General features: G+C 46.0%; 1 protein-coding gene across 1 annotated transcript in view; it reads left to right on the top strand.

Moving 5' to 3' along the window:
- Positions 1-25633, top strand: part of LOC144762925 (TATA box-binding protein-associated factor RNA polymerase I subunit A-like) — a 124650-nt gene that overhangs the window by 64168 nt on the left and 34849 nt on the right. The window contains exon 4 of the mRNA XM_078648225.1: positions 12096-12219. Coding sequence (XP_078504351.1) covers positions 12096-12219 — 124 coding nt within the window. The remainder of the gene's footprint in view (positions 1-12095; positions 12220-25633) is intronic.

Below are 25633 nucleotides of genomic sequence, written 5' to 3'. Positions count from 1 at the left end.
GCTCCACCATTACTTCTGGGGCAGAAAGAAGTCCGCATGGATCCGTACAGTGCCACTTATTGGCTCCAGGGAGCAATGCTTTTTAAATCTTCCAGATCTAGTTTGGCACCTAGGGATGTTCTAAAGGTGATCAATCTGTGGTTAGAGTACTCACCAGAAAGAGCGATGCCGAAAGTGTGTAACTTACACACTAATCGGATAAAGCGCTAGAAAGATTTCACTAATTCCTATGTTTTTTCTTTTTAAGTCTACACAAGCTGTTTTGCATAGCTTATAATGTCCATACACTTTGCAATTGGTTGTTGTCATTCAAGTCAATTCAACGATACTTTATTCCGTTAATCAAAACCATAACAGCTTTCACATTAATAAAATACAATATCAGAGACAGTATAAAATACATTCAATAAAAAGGTTAAATGCATTAATGAATTTACGTTAAAAGCTCTTTCAGCACATAAGACGTCTCTTCCTACATCTGAGGGCTCCGATCAAGAATCTAGCAACATTAAAGCTATTAAAGGGGCTCGACAGCATATGAAGGTAAATGAGGGCGGTCTTACTTGGAAAAAACCTTTTCCTCTTAGCAAGGGTAGTATATCTCGATGTCACAGAGATCAAAAATTATGACAGAAAATCACAAATGTGCGTCATTCAAATGTCGATGTACTCACATTCAGCTGCTTTGGTTGATTTTACCAGTCTTTCGTTGTAAATGGAGTTTCCCCAGACAAAAGTTGCTCGAGTTCTTCAAATGATTGCTTTCATTGCAGTACATGGACAGGGAAGCCTTCATTCCTATTGATATGTGGTAGGACCTGAATAGGCCAAACCATGCTAAACTTTACTGTCTGTCCAGGAGATTTAAAGAGGTGATTCTGCTGGCCATCCATACCTTGGGAAACATGGTGCATTCAGGGCCAGGAGGGAATGCTCTCCTCTGCTGGCCTGCACCCTGCTTCCCCAGGGTAGATCTCCACAAAGGGCAGGGTATTTTCTAAAGCAGATCAAGACACCGATCCTCCCATTCTTAGAATCGGACATGTCAATAAACAGAAGTTTGCACATAGATGATGGTTAAGAACTGGGCTCAGGCATCACAAAACAGTATCCAACTAGAAGTGTTTGCAGTTGATCCCCAACTTCAGTTTTCGGACCAACTCATACATTATCCCTATGTTCTTAAGTTTATCTGCAGCTATGAAATGCTATGCTGCCTCAAGTTAAATGGGGTATCTTTCCTCTCCTGAAGTATTAGTACCGGTTAGTTGTGCTGAAATCACTTTGGAACATTTTGACTCCATTGTTTGCAGTCCTCAGTGTTATTTATGTTACTGAGATTATTGAAGGATCCCCAGTAAACGTCCTGTTAGAAATGGGGGTCTCTAGTTGGCAATGGTTTGCACCTTTGTCCAAGTAGGGACACTTCTTCCTAGTCAGGGTAAGGGGGATAGACTTCTAAAGTAAACCCTGCTCACCCCCTTGGTAGCTTGGCACAAGCAGGCAGGCTTATCTCAGTGGCAGTGTGTAAAGCATTTGTGAACACATACTGTAATACAGTGAAAACACGACAAATGGACACAACACCAGTTTAGAAAAATAAGGAATCTTTATCTAAACCAAACTAGACCAAAATGACTAAAATCCACAACACCGTAATAAAAATATGACTTTCAAAAGGTAGCAACGGTTCTGTTCAAAGCAAATTGCAGATGCAACACTTTTCACACAAAGTACCTTGGAAACGTCATGCACACAAACAAGCTGTCGCAGGGAAGATGATGTGTTGGTTCCTTACGCCCAGGGAAGGTGATGCTGTGGTTCCTTACTCCAGGATAGGTGATGCTTCCTGCTTTACTGCCATGCAGGGGTGGTGATGCATCAGTTCCTTACTGAAGGGGAGGTGATGCGTCGGTATCTTACTGCAGCCCCCGGCGTTCTTGCAGGCGAGGTGCCCAGATGCAATGCGTTAGGATCGGGGATACGTTGGTTCTCGATGCAGCGATGACTTCATCGGTCTCTCCCGCTGCGCTCCCACGATGCATTGGTTCTGGCAGCCGCACAGCAGGGCCCGCATTGGAACCGGTACGGTGATCTTGGACTTCGGAGATCGGTGCACAGGATTCATCGTGCGGCGAATTCTAGAGACACGGGCAGGCGCAGCATCGGTTTCTTTGGCGATGCGTCGGAAACCAGTGCAGATGTGTCACGCTTCTCGTAGTTGTTATGCTTTTCCAGCTCCCAGTGGCAACACAACCTCCAGTCGGCCCACTACAGCAACAGGCACCTCATGGCAAGTCTGAACTCCCAGCAAGTAAGTTCAGGGGAGCTGGTGGTGGAGTCTTTTTTTATCCCTGAGACTTCAAAACAGGGGGCAAGCTTGGATACCTACCTCAAGCAGGAGACCCAGCACACAGCTAAGTCTTTATTCTCTCCTTGTCAGAAACAGCCACTGCAGGCTAACCCCAGACATCACACAGCAAAGGAGCAGTACTTATCCTTCAGTTTTCCCAGATCGTCTCATTGGCTTGAATTCCAGAAGTAATCCTAAGTTCAGAGATCTGGATCCCACTCTTTATAGCACAAATCCCTTTGATCTCTGGTGGCAGAGAAGTTCTTAGCCCAGCCAAAACCAGTTCTGGCCTCTCCAGTGCAGCTTCCTGGCAGGAGGTGGAGACAGCATTGTCCAAGGCAGACCACGCCCATTTAGGTGTGAAAGAAATATCCTCCCCCTACTCTGAATGCAGCCCAGGTCTATTCAGCCCAGCCCTCACTCGCCCTGAAAAGGCATGACACACCTAGCCCCCCTCCTAAGTGACTGCCTGAACCAAATGCACATCTTCAGCCCCTGTCACTCCAAAGTCAGACAGTCAGTACACAAACCTAGCGGAGGCACACTGGATGGCTAAGCAAGAAAATACCTACTTTCTAAAAGTGGTATTTTCAAACCCAGAATGTAAAAATCATCCATACTAAAAGATGCATTTTTAGATTCTGAGTTCAGGCATACTACACTACATTTTCCTGTCTTTCACATACAATGCACCCTGCCCACAGGGGTACCTTGGGCCTACCTTAGGGGTGAGACACATGTCATGAAAAGAGAAAGTTAGGGCCTGGCAAGTGGGAGTCCCTTGCCAGGTCGACATGGCAGTACTAGACTGCACACAGACACCACAATGGCAGGCCTGAGATTCTGTTGCAAAGTTGCTTGTGTGGGTGGCACAATGGGTGCTGCAAGCCCACTAGCAGCATTTGGTTTACAGGCCCTGGGCATACACAGTGCATGGTATTAGGGACTGAACAGTAAACCAAATAAACCAATCATGGAGACACTAATCAATCATAACAGTTTAGAGGAGCACTTGCACTTTGACACTGAACAGCAGTGGCAAAGTGCCCAAAGCATCTAGACCAGCACAACGAAGTCCAACACACAGCAAAAACACAGGAGCAAAGGCAAAAATACAGTGGAAACCCACGCCAAGGCTGACCGGTCCAACACGTCCTAAATAAAGAAAACACTTTTAAGACCAGAGAAATTCACTTTAACATGTACTACAAACTATACTACATGATCTAATAAGATTCCATTTCACACTTTGTAACAAGCCTCTTTGGTATTGTTGTCCCTTGGCTGTACTAATCCGTGATATTGGAACAGAACAAATGATTTACTCTAAAGGCCCAGCGTCTCCTTCTCAGGGTCTTCACTAAGGGATCCCTGCAAACTTTACTAGGAATTAGGTTTTTCTTTTCTCATTAATTCCTACCTGAAAGCAAATTTCTTAGTTTTTGTTTTTTAAACTCTTAATTTGACAAAGCATAAACTGCAGCATTTAAAGTTTCCTGAATCTTAAATAAATCGTAAATCTGGTATTTGTAAAGCGCAAACTACTCACCCTTACGGGTCTCTAGGCACTGGGGGGCCGTCGTGGAAATTAAGTGAACTATTGCCCAGAGTCCCATGGTACTGAGCTGAGCTGCCGCCGGAGCCTGAGATCGAACCGTGAGCCCTGTCCTCCGAAGTCAGCTGCCCTGACCGATGCGCCACACCTCTCCCTGACACACTCTTTGAGGCCACACATAAATAAAGAGTGAATACAAAACAACCATGCCTTTATGCTCCACCCATCGCAAGCTGACCCTTCTATCGCAGAGGGCACAGCTTTGGCATTTGAGTTACAAGTCATGTTTATCTGCAGGACGAGTCAACGCAGGGTTCTATCAATTTTCTCTATAGTTGACTAAACCTTGCTATAATTTTGGCAGAGCTCGACGCCAGTCAGTATCTTTGGGTGTTTTTCTTTGCACTGCCAATTATATGATAGATGGGATGTTTTTCGCTTTTCCTAACAGGCACGTATTCACTGTTTTTTCAGAGACCAACGTGTGGAAACAAAAAAGCCTAAAATACACCCTCATATGCTGGTTCTAGACATCCAAAGGATACAGGACTGCTTCACCTCTCAGAAACCGTCTTGGATGACGTTTAGAGTTTGGGAAGTACATTTCCTGAGTAGTAGAGAATGTTCTAGAGCCGTCTCAGCAGTCAGAACACTTCACTTCGTCTCCTCCTCAGGGATTCAGAAAAAGGTACAATGAGCACCGGTCTTCCCACTCCCAACCTTTACTGCTGACACTGAGGCATAAGACATCCTTGGCATACTCGCCATCATTGTTGATGGTAAAGCATTCAATCCCCTGATGAACACTGAAGAAGATAACATCCGATTTAGTGCAGACGCGTACACTGTTCAACGACTCCCTGTCAAGGCATATGAAGTTACCATCATTGTCAGTTTACATGAATATCACTGTAGATTACTGAGAAGGAAACATTACTTTTTAATATGTTTATGATATACTTGCATGAAACAGATAAACATGCCTCCTTATTCAATGTGCAACAATTGCCTGCAAGTATCTTGCACTCTTGGTAGAATTTGGGATATCAGTTGACCGGGGTGGACGCCCGACTCAAATAATAAACACAATCCTTGTCGGGGTGAATCACAAAAACTCAGTAAATCTCTGCTTAACCCTTTGGTAGCTTGGCACAAAAGCAGTAAGGCTTAACTTAGAGGCAATGTGTAAAGTGTTTATGCAGCACGCAAACAGTAATGAAATGAAAACACAAAAAAAACTCAAACCCATTTACAAAAATAAAGTAAATGTTATTACATTAAATGACACTAAAACAAACTAAATCCAATCAGTAGAACCGGGGTTATGAATTTTTAAATCGTTTAGTGAAATCTAGCACCTAAAAGATCAAAGCGCCAAACGTGGGTATCTGGTGGTGCAAGACTGGGTCAAAGTAAAAATTTAAGGCCGACTGCGGTGGAGCTCGAGTCGGTTACAAGGGATGGATTGGCCCCAGTCTCAGCTTACCATTTGATTTAGAAAGAATGTCAGCAAACTTCTTGGAGAAGGTAGAGTCTTTATAGGGGCAAGGCAGGAGGCTGTGTCCAAGGAATCCTCATCGGGGAGCTGTTGGACGAGATTGCAATTAAGATTTTTACTTTCTGACTTGGGTTTTTTGGGGGAAATGGGATTCATCCAGCAGAATGAGGCTTGCAGGCTGTAACCAAAGAGGGCTCAATGAGGCCTGAATACCTTCGTCGGGCGGTCCTACTGAAAAGGCTTTGCTGCTACAGAAAAGAACTTAGTGGAAGCTACCGCGTAGTCAGGCCAACCTTCGATGCACACTGGGTAGGTCCCAGTCTCCTGTTGGTTCTACAGGCAATTTTTTAAAAACATTTTAAGTCCCAGGTTTTAAGGTTAGGCAGAAGCAGTACCACCAACACCACTTGGTCCAGGACCTTGGAGCCATAACTTGGGGGGGGGGGGGGGGGGGGTGTTAGGACTGACTCCAGCAGCGGAGTTCAAATCTCTGGAGCTTGTTGTGTTTCTGTAGCTCACACAGGAGTCCATCCAACTAGCCTCAGAATCACTCTGGTGGTCCTGAGTTCAAAGAGAAGGTCCTGAAACGTACTCAGCTGAATCACCCAATGATAAGATTAAATTGATGCACTATTTTGATTTGAAGCTTTCTGCTGGAACGGGGGTGTATCTTAGTGGAACACCCATACCTAACACACGGTGTAGCTGCACCAATTTAGGTTGCCCTATCCCTCTTTACTGTCCTGATGAAGTCCAGAGTGCAAGAGCTTAATTCACCTCGTTCAGCAGTCGGGTCGAAATGTTGACAATGATTTTCTAAGCCTGGATGGAATATATCCATCCCCATGAGGGGTGTGCTAAGATTCCGCTACCACCCCTTCGAAATAAGGATTATTGACATTTGATTTCTTTCAGACAGGCTACTGACTTTGGCTATTTTGAGTTTTTTAGAGCCATTGGTGAAAACATAGGAATTTTGTGTGACTTACTATTATTTATGTATTTCTCTTTCCTTTCTGATCACACGATCACTTCTATAAACACTTCTTCTCGCACTCTTTTTGGAGCAACCATAATTAAGAGCATATCCACAAAATTGTATATGATATAAAATCTTTTGAAAAAATATATACATTCGTTTTATGTGTTCAAACATTTCTAAGTGTGTTATGTTCAATGTGTTTATCGCACACCGACATTGCAAATTAATATTGCATTTCTTTTCTAAGTCAATGCCAGTAGGGCCACACTGTTATATGTACTATATACTACCCAGGTCCTAAGGCTTTTTGGGTTACCCCATTAGTTTCTCACCTTCATAGAGGCACGACGCACATAAAGACTTTTCCCCATCCTTTGATGATTGTGGACATTTGGGCGATGATTTCAAGTTTCTGACTCTGATCTTGGTACTACAGTACTACATGAGAAACATGATGGCACGGGCCTCTAGTTGGAAATGTCCATGCACATACATGTGCTTGAGATGCAGGCTGTCTAGCATGCCTTGAAGGCATCTCATGTAGTGGCATTTATATATTTTCAGACAACACCACGACAGCCCCTTATATATAACAGACTGAGTGGCATGGTGGGCTTGGACTCTATATTGGGAGGCGATTTGCCTGTGGAAGTGAGCTCAGTAACCAGGGATTTCTGGTCATGGCTCATCTAGTGGGCTCCCTCAGTATGAGGGCAGATGCTGTGTCACATTTGACTGGAATACTTCAAGTGGGAGGTACCTACCGAAGAAACAGGTGATCCTTTCCAGATTAGAGTTTCCAATTGTTGATCTCTTCGATTTGCCTAGTATAGGAAGTGTCCTCTGCTTTGTGCCATAAACTTCCCTTTGAATGACTCTCTGGGAGACACCTTCAGATTCAACTCGTCTCAGGGCCTGCAGCCCATGTTTCCGCCACTTTTGCTTTCGTCGAAAGTGCTGTGAAAGATGCAGGAGGATCAGGTTGAGTGCATTTTGATTACCTAAGACTGGGTTTGGAGAATCTGACACACTGATCTATCAGCATTCCACACTCTGCAGCTCCTTTTGCTCCCATGCAGAGCGGATCTGCTATCACAGTAGGATGATTAAGTCCTCCACCCCAAGCCCCATATGCTTGTAGCTACACACTGGAAGATTGAGTGGAGTCTTTTTAACTTCCTGATGGAGTCTCAGATGTCATCATGGCAGCCAAGAAGCCTACCACCAAATCCTTGTATGTAGGTAACTGAGCTAAGTTTGTCCAGTGGTGTGAGTTGCAAGGCATCAAATCATTTGTTTTGCCATTCTGATGTCTAGCAATTTGCGTTACCCACCGAGTATAGCATTGACGGCAATTGAGGGCTATATGGTGGCCCTGTGTGCCTTCATGTGTTTTTCTAATGAACAGTCCCTGTTTACCTAGGAGGAGAAACAACTTCATACACTGGACCCCAGACATGCCGGGCCAAAAAGGACCTCTTTGCATGCATTTGCCAAGCACTTCTTCCTCATGCCTCAGGTATGCAGTGACTAGTGCCTTGCCACAGATGTGTTGCATGATTTCAGTGATTTACAAGCACTACTACTCCCCATCTCCAAGGGAACTATTGCTTTGAGACTCATTTATAAGGGGAGGAATCTGTATGAAGATGTGTTCTTCAGAAGAAAAAGTTACTTGCCTTTAGTAATAATATTTCTAGGGAGTATGTAATCCTTCCGCTGAGTCTTCACCACTCCTATTCTCCCATGGCAGTTAGTGCTGTGACAAATAAGATCCAAAGTTATGAAAAGACAATATGTGCTGTATTGGTTGCCATTATTACTTTCTCGTTTACTTTCTGCATGCGTCACTCAGGCAAGGAAAAAGTCCAGTATCTCACACCAGCACGCTGGTTGGTGCCTAATGTACTCCAGTGTTACCATGGGGTTGATTTATATGTTGGTGGTAAGAATACTCCATCTCAACGGCACTGTAGTATTCTAACTTACAACATAATGGTCCGCTTGCCCAGTTTAAATGAGGGAGGACCCTGGATGTAACCACAGTGGAGACTACTCCATCTTCGCCACGGTTACACCCCTTGTAGGAAAGCCATCCTTTTTTGCCCTGTCACCCCCAATTTTTAACTGATGCTGGTGGTTACTGCGTCTGAAAGTGACCTGGGCTCTGTGGACCATGTCCAGGGCCAGTGCATTGTCCTCTAAAGGTAAATGGCAATTGGTATAATTCTAACTGGCAAAGACAACCTGTAAGTGCCTAATATATGGTAGGGCATGTAGGTTTAGAGACCTCAGTGTACTTAATGCACTTAAGTGTGCCTTGCTGTGGTGTTTGCTGTCATTTTAAAGTCCGGTCTGCCTTGACGGCTGGATTTACAATAAAACTATGTCCAAATTTGACTTTAGAATTAAAAGTACTTCCAAAGTCCAAAACGTTCCTTTTATTACTGATAAGTCACCCGGAAGTACGCCATAGGTTCCCCAAGGGTCGGTGCATTGTTATAAAAAGCAGGGACAGTATATAAGTTGTTTTATATGCCTGGTAGAGAAAAACGGTCAGTGTTTTTTCCACTAATGTAGTGTTAGTAGCCCCTTAGGCTAACATGGAAAGGATTTATTAAACTTAATAAAGTCTATCCTTGCTTGGGAGCTAGCTACCAATATCATTTAAAGTATTAAAATAATGGTTACAATAAATCCAACAACTTGCTACGGTTGGATTATTTATAACTATTATAGGCAAGTCGTTTTAGAACTTACTATCCTGAGGTTACCTAAAGCAGCCCTGTAGCAGCCTCTTCTGATTGGTCAGCATTTGACAGCCTGTGCCAATCTGCTCCCTTAGTAGGTGTGAGGAGGCCTCGGCCTGAAATAATACAGACATTCAGTGGGAGGAGATTTGATTCCTGGAGAAGCCAGGGAGAGGAAGAGGGCTGGGGAGATAAGCTGGACTTCCAATGGCAGGAGAACAGATGTCACAGGACCCAAGCCAGCCCTCACTTCCTTGATCCCTAGCCAGATAGGAGCCCCCCTAATTAGATTAAGAGGCAGGTTGGAAGGTGAGTGTAGTGTAAGTACACCTTTGTGTTGGGTTATACAGATACACGCACCAAGGTGAGATTTTCTCCTTTTTGATTTTTGGGAGAACAGTGCATTCTGGGTCACTATTATGCCACACTTTTCAGGAAGTGGTCATAACAGAGGGAGGTAACTTTATCCCTATTTGACGGGGTCTCTCTCCACCCCCCACTTGCCAGCCTAGAATGGAGGATAAATATGGGAGAGCAACAGGTGCTTCTTAGAACACTGCCTGGAACAAAAGGAGGACTGCCCTGCCCTGCTGGACCCTTGGACGGCATCATAGAAAGTTTGCACTCTAAAGGACTTCACCTGTTGCACTCGCAAAGCTAAACAAAGTAAGGAGTGTGCCTGACTCAAAGAAAAAGGAGTGAACTCCCTGATCAGCAACAGGTACAACAGAGGTACAACTGAGCTGGATAGGTCACCTGTAAGCCCAAAGAGATGGTCACCCCAGCTGACCAGTTGCACCTGGATTCTTCCTGGACTAGGCAGGTGCATTGTGGGAAATTGAGTCCTAGCCCTAAAGCGGTAGTCCAGAGTCTCTGAACGCTTGGACTGAGCTAGTGTCCCCTTATGCCCCCCCCCCCAAGAAACCAAGAAACGATAAGATCTGCAAAGAAAGAAACTTTCTGCAACATTTTGCAGAAAAGCTCCAGGACGAGACTGGTTCGACTTCGAGAGTCAAGCCGCCGCCATTGACTCTCAAATCAGCCTGACCACGCTGGTTTATCCCTCTGAAAGCTCTGAAGCATCTCACTGTCGATATCGAGTTCAAAGACTTCCAGAGACTCACTGAGTCATCGCGCTGCAGCAGGCTGCCGTCTTCGAATCAAAACTTCGGATCTGAGAAACTTGAGAAACTTGATGACCCGCCTACAAGTCGGTCGACGAGAGAAAAGCTCCAAGAAAGAGGACTAAGTCTGAAGGTAAACTTTTGACTGGGGCTTAGCACTATGACCCGCTCTCTGTCTCCATAAGCCAAAACTTTGATTGTGTCCCCGTCAAGTGCGACCAGATAGCCACAAGTGGCAATTTAAGCTTTTTGGAACTAGAATGCATGCTTTTTATTTAATCTTTAAAAATTCATATCTTCTGGTCCTTGCATTGTATTTTTTTCTTTTTGGCGTATTTTAAAGATATGAATATTTTCTGTTTCTATAAATTGCTGTTGGATTTTATTGTGTTGTCTTTTACTTACGTACTGTTTTGTTGATACTAAATGCTTTACACATACCTGTCTCCTAAGCTAAGCCTGACTGCTCGTTTGCCAACATACAAAGGGTGGAGCAAGGAGTAATTTATTGAGACATGACTGGACCTGTTAGTGATTGTGGTATTGTTACTAGCTGGAGGTGAGTACCCCCACCTACTAATAATACACTTCCCCTACACTCCTCTGATGACTCGCTGGAGTAAGGGCCATCTGTGGTTGACCTCTTTGTCTGCCCATCTAATTAAGATGGTAGAGCATACAGGTTATTTTTCCATGCCTATCACCGCCAGGAAAACCCTAGTGGTAAGGGGCAGTGAAATCTATCAAACGCCCCCTCACCTTCGGCAAGGGGGTCATTTTTTTAATTTTTCAAAAAGAAAATCCTGCTTCTAGATTTTCTTATTGGAGAAAAAAAAACTACATTTGATAGAATGCCAATGCAACAGAAATGAATGCAGACATGACGTTCATTTCTAAATGTGGTGGTTGGCGATTCTGTCAGGTCATGGAGTCATTTACTCCGTCGTCCTGACAGACTTTCCCTCCTTCCGCCAATATATAATCAGGCTGTATGTCTGGAGGCGGAGTGGTGGCTGACACTGCTTTGCGCCGCGTGGTGGTGCATGTTGAGGACAACTTTTACAGAGTAATCTGAAACAAATTGATCAGGTGAATTGTTTGTGGGAACATTGTGTATGCGTCACAAATATCGTTACATAAGTTAAGCTATTCATACAGGTAGAGTGGGCAGAATTAACAGAAAGATGGCGAAACCTATAGCGCCCTGGGGTTACACTCCTCCTGCTTCACAGCGCTATCCTTTGTTTGGCACTGCCAGGGTTCCTGCGCGGGTGTCCCTTGCCTGTCAGTAGGGCAGGCGACGTTTTATGCCAGCCTGACCGATCGACCCACAAGTATTCAGATTGCTAAGAAATCAAGGTACTTCAGCTACTTTATTTGTTCACACGGCGGCCAATCACAAAGGCTGGATTTCCCTGTGGCACCTCACGATGGAAGTGCCTCCACTTAGGCCTTCATTCAAAAGTGACCCGCTCATTGAAGCAGGGCCGGTATCGAGAGGTGCTGGATCCATTCGATTACCTTTTGATGTAACACCGCAGCTCTGTCGTGTTTTCGCCGGCACATTTCACTTTCTGCAAGCCGGTGAGGGTGGAAAGCCAGGGGCAACAAGCATAACTTGGTACAGTACTTCCGGTTCCCGCGTGCTATTCTACTAAAACACCTGTTTCTCGTTATTTTCCCATCCCCGGAATTACCGGTAATGAGTCCTTAAGTGTGCCCGATATCATTGAAGCTTTATTGCATTTTCACGTACGAACTTTTACTATTAAATGAGCTGTTTACGATGTTTTACGCTTTGTCGAATGACCTGCCCTTTCATGATGCTTTCAGATCTGCCGGAGCAGCGCGAGCTCGCGCTGCGGGTCCTCTTCGAGGTCCTGGATTACTCCGCGTGGAGGGAGCGCGTGAAACCCTGGGCCTGCTTAGCAAAACAGATGAAAGCTGCCGTGCAAGGGTAAATATGCCATACTTCTATACGTGTGCGCTTGCGTCTGATAGTCTGCTCAATGCATCTGAAAGCAATAGCTGTGTTTGCCAAGACTGATTCTCCTTTAGTGATACTGTTTGATGTGCGCTTTCAGCTCGTGGGCAAAGATGGAAGCCATCCAGGCTTTATTTGGTGAACCGCAGGAACGCTAGTAAAGTTTGCACATTTACCTTTTTAACAAGCACGTGCCAATGCACGGAAACTAGAAATAGAAGCCGCGTGCTCTTTGAGAGCTGCATACATATGACACTCACATAAGGAATGCCCATAGCACTGTTAGTTTAAGGAGCAGCCTCCTGACAGCCAGAGTTTCAGAGGTTTTATTTAGTGTTCCACCATTGGGCAGAGCAAGAAAACGTGTGGGTTTGTCCAAATGCAGTGTCCCTGTTGCTGTGGTGGTATGCCCAGCCCACACATCATCTGGATTGTCTTCAGTGCCTGTTGGGTGTAGAGCGTGAAGTGTTTGGTTATCGAAGAGAAGAAAGATCACTTTGCTGGATGTATATATTTTAGGGTGCTGGGGATCTGCTTTACGAGTACTCTGGATCGAATGTGCATTTTGTCTTTGATCTTCCATGTCCCTCAGCATTCATTGTTTACGCTTTGGCCCCATCTGTTTTTCTCAGTTTGCAGAGGGCAGGATGTTAGCTCTTTACAGGGCAATGTTTTGTAGGCCTTCTTTAGATCTTAATTTCTTCAGGTACTGTTGGATGTTTGGTGTACATTTGAATATTCTTGAGCTTGGGATGACCCTAAGACGATCCACATTTCTGCAGATGTGATGTACCTTCATTGTGTAGAGGTCGTTTCCCGCACTTATCCTTTGCTTCTAGGGATAAAGGATTAAACGCCTTGGTAACACGACCCCTCGAAATTCCAGCCTCATCTGCTTCCCTCTTGATGTTTGTCAAAACTGTAGATTCTGGGTCTGTTCAGACTTGTTCTTTCTAGCAAATGCCAGTGAGATGTGTTTAGATGATGTGGATCTTTTCGAGGCCTACATCAAGTTCGCCTTTCTGACTGCAAGTTTCAGAGGAAAATAGCTGCCTTGTGTCTGTAGATTACAAATTGAAATAATTGTGAAGGCTGTAGTGCTCCCTTTAGGATCTCCTTTGTGTTTTGTCAATCACTTTTGTTACTGTTATGGAAGACTCCAGAGTTCTGCTCCGATGCTTCCCAGCTTTGACTTTAATACTTGAATTTACCTTCGACTTGGGGTGATCCGATCAGACCATGTTTGTTCTTGAAGAGTAGCAGCTCTCCTATTGCCACCTCTACTTTCTTCATAGATTTCTCAACATGATGTTTCTATTTCGCGATGATCTGAAAGTTATATGCAGGAGGATGAAATGGCTTACTTTTCCAATTCTTTTCCTGACAAGAAGGCTTTATCCATCTTATGCTCAGAATACATAGACCGCAATATTATGAGCTTTAATTTGGTTTCATTCAATGAATGATGTTGGATTTGCAATATGCTCATTGCACAGCCAAATTATTCAATTCATTTGTATTGCCTAGTTGGTTTGCAGTTATTGAATCCTTACTGGTTTCCTTAGTATTAGTAATTTGTGTAGCCCTTTTCCCATATCTGCAACATCCCTCTCTTTGGGCAACACGTCTAGGCTGTTGCCGAACTAAACAGAATCTTGGTCTGGTGTGCAAAATGTATGCAAAGCTTTCAAATCTTCACAGACATCATGTATTGCTTGATGTCTCCACTGCATTGATTCCCTGGAACCCTACATAGAAGTACAGTAGACTGCTGAAATCAGGGCTCATAATCATCTGCCTGAGTGCCATGCCCTTAGTTATATTTACTGTATGTTGGCTATCCCTGTGTAGCACAACATAATCATGCCAGCTTTATATGCTACCACAGCCTTATGGCGAGCCGAGTCTGCTCTTATTTACATCTCACTCAGTTGGAGAGACCTGATGCACACGCTTATTATTCCATCTGTTTCAGCTTGTTTCCTCTCACACACTGATGAGGTATCTTAGTATTTCTCTATCACTAAAGCAGTGGTACAACCTCCCTTCCCAATAGTCTCCTACAGCTGCTTTGGAGGTTGCAGACAGCAGTGGGGGCGTGAGAGGGGTGGACAGAATCTGTGCGCGCTACCTACTACCTTTTCTAAGGTACCATCTAACGTTGGGGGTGCCTTCAGTCCCATGTTGGAAACATAGCTTATGCCTAGCTGAAGGCCACATCTCAGGTAGTGCCTCTACCCAAGACTTGGAGTGATAAGGTTATACTACCCTGACTCACCCATCGAGGTTGGTAGCAGTTGGGTCCCACCGTACTTCACTCTGCTACGAAATACAATGAGTCATCTAGCCCGGGTCTCTCTGTTTCCTGTGCCTCACCCGAGCAAGCTGTGGTCCGGAGGGCGCTGTAGAATATGCTACATGGTGGCTCAGACCAAGTCTTATGCCAGAGTCAAAGGAGCCACCTGTCCTCCAAAACTTGCTCCATGCCTGTTCAGGATCCACCCCTAGGGATATTTTCTTTCCCTTTACCTTCATACCAGCGTTGCATCACCGGGGTGCCTTGCATGCAGCTACTGGAAAGCCATAGGGATAACGGCTCTACAGGTGTGTCATGTTTACCTCTAATCTGGGGTATTACCCTGCATTTAGTTTACAAGTCTCCCCCTGGGACGAGGAGGACTGCAGGTTAAACCCCAGGAAAGCAATTACCTGCTATGTGATGCATAGAAGGAATACAGCTACTGCTATAGGCTGTGTGTTTGTGTCATTTGCATATAAATAACAACCACCTTGGTATGCAGCGGTTTTGTGCAACCAAGCTAAAATGCATTATGGAAGGTAATCCCTTTCCACCTGAATGGGTGAGAAAAAGGACTGTGTTGTCTTTTGAGGTTTAGCAACAAAAGGTTTAGCTGTCTGCCCGAGCCCATGACAACACGACCTACAGGGTAACATCCATAACCCTGTTTCACATTGCCATTTTAATCTCCCCAATAGGAAGTACAAATTAAAGTTGGTTGTTCCTACTGAGGGAATTTTAGATTCCTGCACGTTTTTTGTTTTGTTTCCTTGCACTCTGCCCCTCACTGACACTCATTTAGGTCAATACAACAAACGTGCTTATCTTGAAAGAACACTCCTGCTCCTTCCCGGCTGGGAAGTTGTAGTCCACATTAAGTACCTTGCGGTCCCTTTGTGTTTGGAGGAACCCTATGATGAAGCATGTCACCCTTGGGTGAGTGAGGGTGTTCGTCCATATAAAGGATATGCCCTCCTCTATATGATTTTTAATAAAGTTGTCCTACATACAGTGTGAGCTAAATATTAGTGCATAAGTGTAGGTGAGCAGTAAATCTTGAGATTTATAGACGTCCTTTTTGACCCTTGTTGTGTGATACAACACGAACAACAGAACATCAATATGGCACTTTGGGCCACCCCACTTAGCTATTTCCTTGTTTGCCTCAGCCCCTATCAACCATTGCATGAATGATGTGTCCTTGATGGCATTTCTGAATTGCACTTCTGATTTTTGAAGCAGTTCCCTGCTCTGCAATTACTGTATTCTGCAGCGAGGAATGCCTTCTGCACCATGGCACCAAGCTTCCATGTCCTTGACAAGGCCTCGGAAGTGCTGTTCACTTCTGAAGCTGGAATTCAAATCCGGCTCCTGATGATACATGGTTGGCAGCTGTAGCCACTACGCCACATCCCCTGCTATGAAATGTCGGCTCATTTTGTGCTTGATGTTCTCAGAGGACCTCGACCTGAGCCAGAATCAGGCATTTGGCTCAAGCCTGGCTTCAGCTTCCAGTGGCTTGCCCGCCTCTATACTCATGTGCCACTGCAGTCCAGGCAACCCAGGCCCATATGAACCCAAGGAACCCTCAACTTTCACTTAACTCCAATTTGGATTTAAGCTTTATTTGTGGCTGAATCAGGATTACAAGGGCCGTCTGAGTAAGGCCCTGATGTACTGCTGTTGCCTGGCCAGTTGCCCTAATTCCTGAAATAAAGCTTTTCCATCATGGGGTGGTTCCATATATTCCCACATTTGTCCCTCTAATTGAAACATCTGTTGTTGCTGTGTCATTGACCACCTCCGTTCAAGCCATTGTAGATGCTATTTCCAGGCCTGCATATTTGTGTGACAGCCAATGAATTGTGTGTGTGTTGTAAGCTTGTTTTTCTTCCATTGAACTAATAACATTAACGCACCTGAAGTCAATGAGTTGTAGGTAGAAAGTTCAGCACTGGAGGCAGTGTACATAATGATCCAGAGTTACGTGGCCACCATACACAGCCATAAGCTCCTTAGATGATGACTCTCATTCGTATACAATTCTACCCTAGTGATCTTTTTGCACTTGGCACTCTTACAGTTATGAGATCAGATATCTCCTAATCCCACAGCGTCTGAGGGGCATAGAAGACATGGGGAGTTTATCAAGAATTATTTAAATAAGATATGGAAAATTTGACTTTTTTGTAACTTTTTACCCTAGAATCTTTGTATTTTATGGTGATAAACCCTTCTCTCAATGTATCTAATATTTAAAACCATTGTATACTACTATTTTTTGCTCCTGAATTAATTTTTGTTATATTGTTTTTTGTATCACGGATCTGTGATTACTCATTGTCTTTATACAGGGCAGGATATGTAGAGCCTTATACATTTGTTGTCCCAGAAGGTTAACTATGTCATTCGCATGTGTGGTTCTAAATATACATGCCTCTGCATACTTCTGCTATCTAGTTTTGGACTCGGAAATTTGCAACTTGTTTCTGTTCAAAGAAGTCTATCAGGTCAGGGAGTATACTGTAGTCCTCCCTTACTTGGCAATCCATATGGGCACTAACTTCATTATTAGATTGTTTTTCTCTGCCATCGGGTTTGGATGTGTATCGATGGAGACCTGATGTCTTTGACTTTCACAATTTCGTACCCACGTGGTCGATTCCTCCACTCCCTTTGCGCCATGACTTGCTTCATCGACAGCCATCACTTTCCTGCTCTTGCAACATGATTCGAGGACTGTTACCAAAGACTGGGTCCCTGACACTTTGGGTGCTCTTGCGCCATCGGAGCACACGTCTTCCATCATTGAACGTACAGAGTGATAGAACTTCTACATCCCTACAGGTTATGCCATCAGTGCCATGCAAAATTCCTGTGGGCACATCTCCAAAGAGTCTATAATCTGTCTCTCCCTTTACCACAATGACGCCACTTGCACCTTCTGCTTGGCCTTCATGGACAAGAAGACCTTTCACCAATGGAGAGACAGACGTTGGGCACACATCAGGAACCAGCAGTCAATAGAAAGCATGCTGGACATCTACGGCGAATTTGACCCCCTCGGAGCCGAGTAAGAAGATTATGCTTACCAGCCCTGCCCGGAAGTCATGGATTCCGGCTACTCTGAACATGAAGAAGAGGGGGCGAAGGAACTCCATCCAATTTGGTAGACACCGGTCCTCACACTTTGTCGAACCCGAAAGCCTTGAGTATGGTAGACGCCAAAGCACACAAATCTCTCATCAAGCTGCACATTGAGACAGAGCTCCTAGAAAGCAAGCACTTATGGAAGAATGGAAGGAGCCAATCAGAGTGGTAGAAAACAGACTATGCTCCATGGGAGGGACAAACAGAGGCTGCATGGTGAAAAACAAATTAATAGTGAATAGAAAGCAAACAAACATGAGTGACAAAACACAAAGTCAACTGTAAGCAATGGGCAGAGTGCATTCAGTTTGTCCCCAATACGTCTTTGCAACCAGACAGCTGTGGTTTGCACTCCCTCCCTAAGTGCCCATGACGGCCCTCTGGGGCTAGCCAAACAGTCATGCACACTTGGCATGTTCTCCACTGGGCTGTGTTGCACAGCCCAGTGGAGTTCATGCTCAGCCTCCCAGGTACTGCCTGAGCCGCCAAACAGGTTCGCTCAGACCAATCACGACACTGCTCCTGCAGTGTCGTGATTGATGGGGAGATCCCAGAAGCCTGGGTGCTTCCGGTGGCAAAGAGCAAAGAAGGAGGAGAGACATGCGGCAGCAGCGAAGAAGGTACATTTTCTTTTCCTTTTTCATGCCTCACCAACCACCCCCATACAGAGGCAGCTGTCACTGAGTGGGAGAAGCTTCTGGAGTTTTCCCCCAACAGAGGTGTCTAGAATTTCCTGCCTCCCGGCCATGGTTCCAGCCTGGGTGTACAGTAGGCTAGTGTGAAGTCCTTTGTGTGTGAACTGAGCTAGTGCCTTTGAAATGCAAGTGTGGTATGTGACAACTCTTCCCCCTCCCACCCTCCCCCCCCCCTCGAGTCAGGATGGCCCATCATGCCAACACCAAGCCCCTCTATTGGAGTACTGTCTGGGAGGAATACACAAAGGCCAGCTGCTAACTACACCTAGTCATGTGATCCAAGATACAGACTGCAGGCACCAAATTGTTAGGACAAGAATGTGTCAACTTTCTAAAAGTGGCATTTCAAGAATTGTGACTTAAAGTCTGACTTTGCCATTAAAGAGGGCTTTAAATTATAATTTCCTGATCACTAAACATGACATTCCTACCTGCTCCTAAAGAACAAGTTACTTACCTTCGGTAACGCTTTTTCTGGTAGATACAATATCTGCCTGTGGATTCCTCACCTTGTGAATATCCCCTTGCGTCAGCAACATTCGGAAATTCTTTTTGTAGCTTCGCGCCGACGTGGACTTGGACGTCATAGAGACACGGCATCGCACGCGACTCCGCTGACGTCACCGACGCCTACAATAGGCCCACGCCGGCGTGATGACAGCAGTTCCGCCCTTTTTTCCGTGCCTTCGAGGCACAATGACGGACCAATGACAGTAGACATATACACAGTATACGCAGTACAAATATCAAGGTAACACACACAGTGCGAAGCAAATGCAATAAAACATTTGAAATAAACAACTACTTGACAATAAAATAAATACATTACAGAAACTCTGGTATAGAAGAGTGGACAACGGGGAGGAGGGTGGATCAGTGAGGAATCCACAGGCAGATATTGTATCTACCAGAAAAAGCGTTACCGAAGGTAAGTAACTTGTTCTTCTGATAGATACATCTGCCGTGTGGATTCCTCACCTTGTGAATAGTCCCACAGCAGTCCCCACTCCCGGAGGAGGGTGTCCCCTCTCCTAGACCAGGAAATCCTTGAGAACAGAGCGTGCAAAGTGACCGTCCCTCCTCACTTCGGAATCCAAGCAGTAACGCTTCGCGAAAGTGTGGAGGGAAGTCCAAGTTGCCGCCCTACAAATATCCTCTACAGGAACAACTCTAGCCAATGCTGAGGTTGAAGACTTAGCTCTTGTAGAATGAGCCCTTATACCCTCTGGTGGTTCCTTACCGGCCAAAGAGTAGCAGACTTTATACAGAGAACGATCCATCTTGATAAAGTTCTTTTATGGACCGCTCTTCCTCTTTTGCAGCCAGCAAACCCAATGAAGAGCTGGTCATCCAAACGAAAGTCCTTAGATCTGTCCAGATAAAAAGACACCGCCCTCTTAGGGTCCAGACGGTGCAGTCTCTCTTCCTCCTTAGAAGGGTGAGGGGGAGGATAGAAGGTAGGAAGGGTAATGGACTGTCCTAGATGGAAGAGAGTTACCACCTTAGGCAGAAAAGCAGCCCTGGTCCTAAGAACCATTCGATCAACATGAATGGTCAAGAAAGGGGGCTTGTAACTAAGAGCTTGAAGCTCACTTAGCCTCCTTGCTGAGGTTATTGCAACGAGGAAGACTGTTTTAAGAGTCCAAAGCCTCATAGGACATTTGTGAAGAGGCTCAAAGGGAGCACCCATTAAATAGGTCAATACAAGATTTAAGTCCCACTGAGGCACAATAAAAGGAGTAGGAGGGAACTTATTTGTGAGGCCCTTCAAAAACCTTAAAACTACAGGAGATTTAAAAAGAGATGGCTGGTCAGGCAAGCAGAGAAATGCCGACAGCGCAGAAAGATAGCCCTTAACTGTGGCAACAGCAAGTCCTTGCTGCGCCAGAGAAAGGGCAAACTGGAGAATATCAGACAAATGGGCTCTCAAAGGGTCAATAGATTTCTCCCCACACCACGTGACAAATTTTGACCATCTATAAGAATAGATGGACTTAGTGGAGTCACGCCTGGCTGACAAGATGACATCCACCACATCATGCGGGAGAGAAAAGGAAATCAGGTAGCCCCGTTCAATCTCCAGGCATGAAGGTGCAATGTCTGGAGGTGGGGGTGTAGAACCTGCCCCTCCATCTGAGAGAGGAGGTCTGCCCTGAGAGGGAGACAGAGCGGCGGGTGAGAGGAGAGGTGGAGAAGATCTGTATTCCACACCCTTCTTGGCCAGTCCGGGGCGACCAATATGACTTGGGCCCGGTCTTGGCGAATCTTCCTCAGAACCCGAGGAATCAAAGGTATGGGAGGAAACGCGTAAAGGAGTTGATTTCCCCAACTCAACTGAAACGCGTCCCCCAAGGCTCCTTGCATCGGATACTGGAGACTGCAGAATGACAGGCAGTGAGCATTCTCGCGAGTGGCGAACAGGTCCACCCGAGGAGTCCCCCACGTCCGAAAGACGCGACGACCACCTCCGGGTGAAGCCTCCACTCGTGGTCGGCGGAGAACTGCCGACTGAGACTGTCTGCACGAACGTTCAGAACTCCTGCCAGATGATTTGCCATCAGACAAATCTGATGGTCCTGAACCCAGGACCAGAGACGGAGAGCCTCTCTGCAGAGACACTGCGACCCTACTCCTCCCTGTTCGTTGATGTACCACATCGCGGTCGTGTTGTCCGTCAGGACCTGGATCGAACGACCGCGAAGGGAAGGGAGGAAGGCCTTGAGCGCCAAACGTATCGCCCGCAATTCTAGAAGGTTGATGTGAAGCAACCTTTCCTCTGGAGACCAAAGACCCTTGACCTCCAGATCCCCCAGATGAGCACCCCACCCTAGAGTGGATGCATCCGTTATTACTGTGGCCACCGGAGGAGGCAACTGAAAAGGCTTCCCCTGAGACAGGTTGCCTTCCACGCCCCACCAAGAAAGATCTGCCGCAGCTTCTCTGGAGATCCTCACTGACTCCCTGAGATCTCCGTTGTGTTGATACCACTGCCTGCGGAGGCACCACTGGAGTGCCCTCATGTGCCAGCGTGCATGGTTGACCAACAGAATGCATGAAGCCATCAGACCGAGCAGGCGAAGGACCTTCAGGACTGGAACGACCGCTCCATTGTAAAATAAAGGAATCATTTTCTGTATGTCGCGAATCCTTTGAGGAGGAGGAAATGCACGACATACAGTTGTGTCCAGTACAGCACCTATGAACAGGTTGCGCTGGGAGGGCACCAGGTGAGACTTGGGTACATTTATCGAAAAACCCAACCTGTACAACAACTGGGTTGTCTCCTGCAGATGATGGAGCACTCTCTCTGACGACTCTGCTTTGATCAGCCAGTCGTCCAAATAAGGGAATACAGGAATCCCTGACCTTCTGAGATGCGCCGCCACCACTGCCATCACCTTGGTGAAGACTCGAGGCGCAGTAGTAAGCCCAAACGGAAGGACCGCAAACTGATAGTGCTGCGATCCCACCGTAAAACGGAGATACTTCCTGTGCGACTTCAGGATGGGGATGTGAAAGTACTCATCCTGCAAGTCGAGCGACACCATCCAGTCTTCTTCCAGCAGCGCCTGAAGAACCTGAGCAAGGGTGAGCATCTTGAATTTCTCTTGCTTCAGATAGAGATTCAAGATCCTGAGATCCAGGATTGGACGAAGTCTGCCATCCTTCTTGGGAATCAGGAAATACCGGGAGTAGCATCCCTGACCCCTTTCCTGCTCTGGGACCACCTCTATTGCACCCTTTCTTAACAGAGTCTGAACTTCCTCCTGTAGGAGCAACAGATGTTCCTCTGAGCAATATCCCTGGCAAGGAGGGTAATTGGGAGGGAATTCCCGAAAGGGAAGGGCATACCCATTTTCTACGAGATTGAGAACCCAAAGATCTTATGTAACCGATTCCCAATCCCGTAGAAAGTAGGTAAGCCGACCCCCCACCGGACCCGCATTATCCTGAATGGCGGATCTAGGGCTGCTTTTCTGTGGCTGGAGGGTTGGAGGAGGTGGAGGAGGAAGAGGCTTGACGCCATCGAGGACGTGCCCTTTGCTTTCCCCTGTATGACCTATACAAGGTATTTTGCTGCTGCTGCTGTTGTTGTTGCTGCTGCTGACCTTATCTATAGGTACGAAAAGAAGAGCGTCCAAAACCTCTGAACTCTCTGGTTGTTGAACCTCTTACTTGAAGACCAAGAGATCTAGCAGTTGCTCTGCTGTCTTTAAACCTCTCTATGGCTGTACCTGCCTTCTTGCAAAGAGTCCAACTCCATCAAATGGTAGATCTAACAGTGCAGATTGCACATCCGCAGAAAAATCCGAGTATTTCAGCCAAGCTGATCTTCTTGTGGCAACCGCAGTGCCCATGATCCGTGCCACAAAATCTGCAGTATCTAGACCGCTCTGGATAACTTGACGAGCTGCTGCTTGAGTATCAGATAACACCTCCTCAAAGTCACCCCTGCAGTCCTCCTGAACCTTAGGAATCAACAAACGCATTGAGTCCATAAGTGCGTGCACATACCTCCCCATGAGACAAGTTGCATTCGTTGACTTTAACGCCATACTTGTGGAGGAGAAAGTTTTCTTGGCCACTTGATCCTGCTTCTTGGCCTCCTTGTCACCAGGCACTTGGGGAAAAGCACCAACTGACTTTTTAGAGCATGCAGCCTGAATCACTAGGCTTTCAGGAGAAGGGTGAGATGATAAAAAGACAGGGTCTTCGGGAGCCACCCTATATCTCCTCGCCACACTTTTTGAGACAGCAGGAGCAGAAAGAGGCTTCTTCCACACCTCCATAATAGGTTCAGTTAATGCCTCATTAAATGGGAGTAACGGTTCCACAGCTGAGCTTGGTGAATGGAGTACTTCTGTAAGTAGATTTGACTTAAACTCAACAGTTGGTAATGTCAAACCTAAAAGTCCTGCAGCCTTCCTCATTACCACGTGATATGGCTGGACATCCTTCGAAGGCGTATCCGGACCTGATGGCAATTCCCACTCTGGGGAAAAATCAAGGCCACTAGCACCAGCCAGCTCTTCGAAACAATCCTCATCCAGCTCACCTTCTTCCAAGTCTAGGTGAGACTCGCAATATCTCCGTTCTTCCAAGAGGCGTTGAGCTTCCCTCCTGGACCTCTCCTTTACACGGATCGCAGTCGGATCCACCACCGACTCCGACGGAGCCGGAGCCGACGTCGGTACAGAATCCGAAGGCTTAGATGGATGCTCCAAAGATCTGCTCGGAGCTGGCGAAGCCGGTACCGGAGTCGTCGACTTCAGTCTAGCCGGCGTCGACCTCGGCGGAGCCGGGTACTGCCACAGCGGAGTCGGGGCTGGCATATACGGCATGAAAGGTGCCGGGGCATAAGAGTGAGGCACACCCAAATTAAATGCCATTGGACCCATGGGACCCGACGGTGCACAAGAGGGGTACAATGATCTCGAGAATACCCCATACATAGCGTTCAGGAACGCTGATGGATCCTGACCTGGTGCAGGAAAAGGTGGATGATCACCCTCAGGCTGATCTCGAGGCAGATTTGAATCCGGCTCTTCAACAGGCGCCGATTCTTCTTCCTCATTAGGAACTTCCTCCACCTCTTCTTGAGCCGGAGACGGCATCGGAGTCGGATTGGCAACCGGAGTCGGAGATTGAACTTGTGACTCCGAAGGCGAGGCTTCATCTTCCCGATCCGAAACCTCTTGTGGTTGAATTACCTTCGATTTAACCTTCTTGGGCGATCTCGACTTCGAGCCCGACTTCTCAGCCGAATGACGTCAAGACTCATGTCTCCTTTTCTTGTGCTTCTTATGCGACCTCGAAGCATGATCCGACGAAGACTTCGAAGCCGACGCCTCTCGAGATCTTGATCTTGACCTCGACCTCGACTTCCTCGAGCGGAATCTTGAAGACTTCTTTCCTTTATCGGCTTTCAGTTTCGCCACAAGAAGTTTGGTCTCCCTCTCTCGCAGGGCCTTTGGGTTCATTTTTTGGCACGACGAACATCCATCTACGTCGTGGTCGGAGCTTAAACACCAAATACAGTCCTGGTGTGGGTCCGTAACGGACATCATTTTCCCGCACTCCCTGCAGGGCTTAAATCCAGTCTTCTTTGTCGACATTATAAGGAGACAAAGAGGCAAGGGAACAAAGAAACGAAGAAAAACAGTAACAGAGTTACTAAAAGCTACTGAGTATTATCCCGAAACCGTTAGCGTCGACGACGCGGAAAAAAGGGAACTGATGTCATCACGCCGGCGTGGGCCTATTGTAGGCGTCGGTGACGTCAGCGGAGTCGCGTGCGATGCCGTGTCTCTATGACGTCCAAGTCCACATCGGCGCGAAGCTACAAAAAGAATTTCCGAATTTTGCTGACGCAAGGGGATATTCACAAGGTGAGGAATCCACACGGCAGATGTATCTATCAGAACAAAACGTATCAGTTTTTACATGGAATAAGGTAGCTCAATGTTATACTGTGGGAGAGGTAGGCCTTGCAATAGTGAAAAAGAATTTGAGAGGTTTCCCCCTACCAGTACATGTAACCTTAAAAGTACATGTCTATATTTTTAAATACAACACACCCTGCCCTATTGCTGCCTATGGCCTATTGTAGGGATGATATATGTCTCAAAAGAAAGGTTCAGGCCTGGCAAAAGCTTCATTTTGTCAGGTTGAAATGGCAGCTTAAAACTGTGCACACAGGCTGCAGTGGCAGGCTTGAGACAGGTTTTAAAGGGCTACTTAAGTGGGTGGCACAATAATTGCTGAAAGCCCACTGGTAGCATTTAATTTATTGTCCCTGGCTACATCTAGTACCTCTTTACAAGGGACTTAAAAGTAAAGAAAATGTCCCAACTGTGTGAAAGCCAAGTTTAGAATGTTTAAAGGAGAGAACTCAAACACTTCAATACTGGTTAAAAGTGATAAAGTGCACAGAGTCCTAAAAGCCTACAAAAACAGGTTCAGTAAGCAGGAGGGGTAAAGGCAAAAAGTTGGGGAGTGACACTTTAAAGAAGGCCAGGTCCAACAAATCCATTTTGACCGAATGCACTTAACAACAATTGAAACTTAAACAGGACTTTGATGCAGGATGTGTCTCAAGAAACATCCTGTATATGTTAAAATACAAAGAAAATCAGGTGCCAGAGTATAAAAGACAAAGTTGCAATATGACTTTGTCAAGATAATTGCAACCAGGTGACAGCAGACGTGGAAGAAACAAAACATAAAATTAGCAAGGTTCAAA

The sequence above is a fragment of the Lissotriton helveticus genome, chromosome 6 (genome assembly GCF_964261635.1).
Source record: "Lissotriton helveticus chromosome 6, aLisHel1.1, whole genome shotgun sequence".
NCBI classification, from domain to species: domain Eukaryota; kingdom Metazoa; phylum Chordata; class Amphibia; order Caudata; family Salamandridae; genus Lissotriton; species Lissotriton helveticus.
The sequence above is the reverse complement of the archived record's forward strand: the minus strand, read 5'-3'. Positions and strand labels throughout refer to the sequence as shown.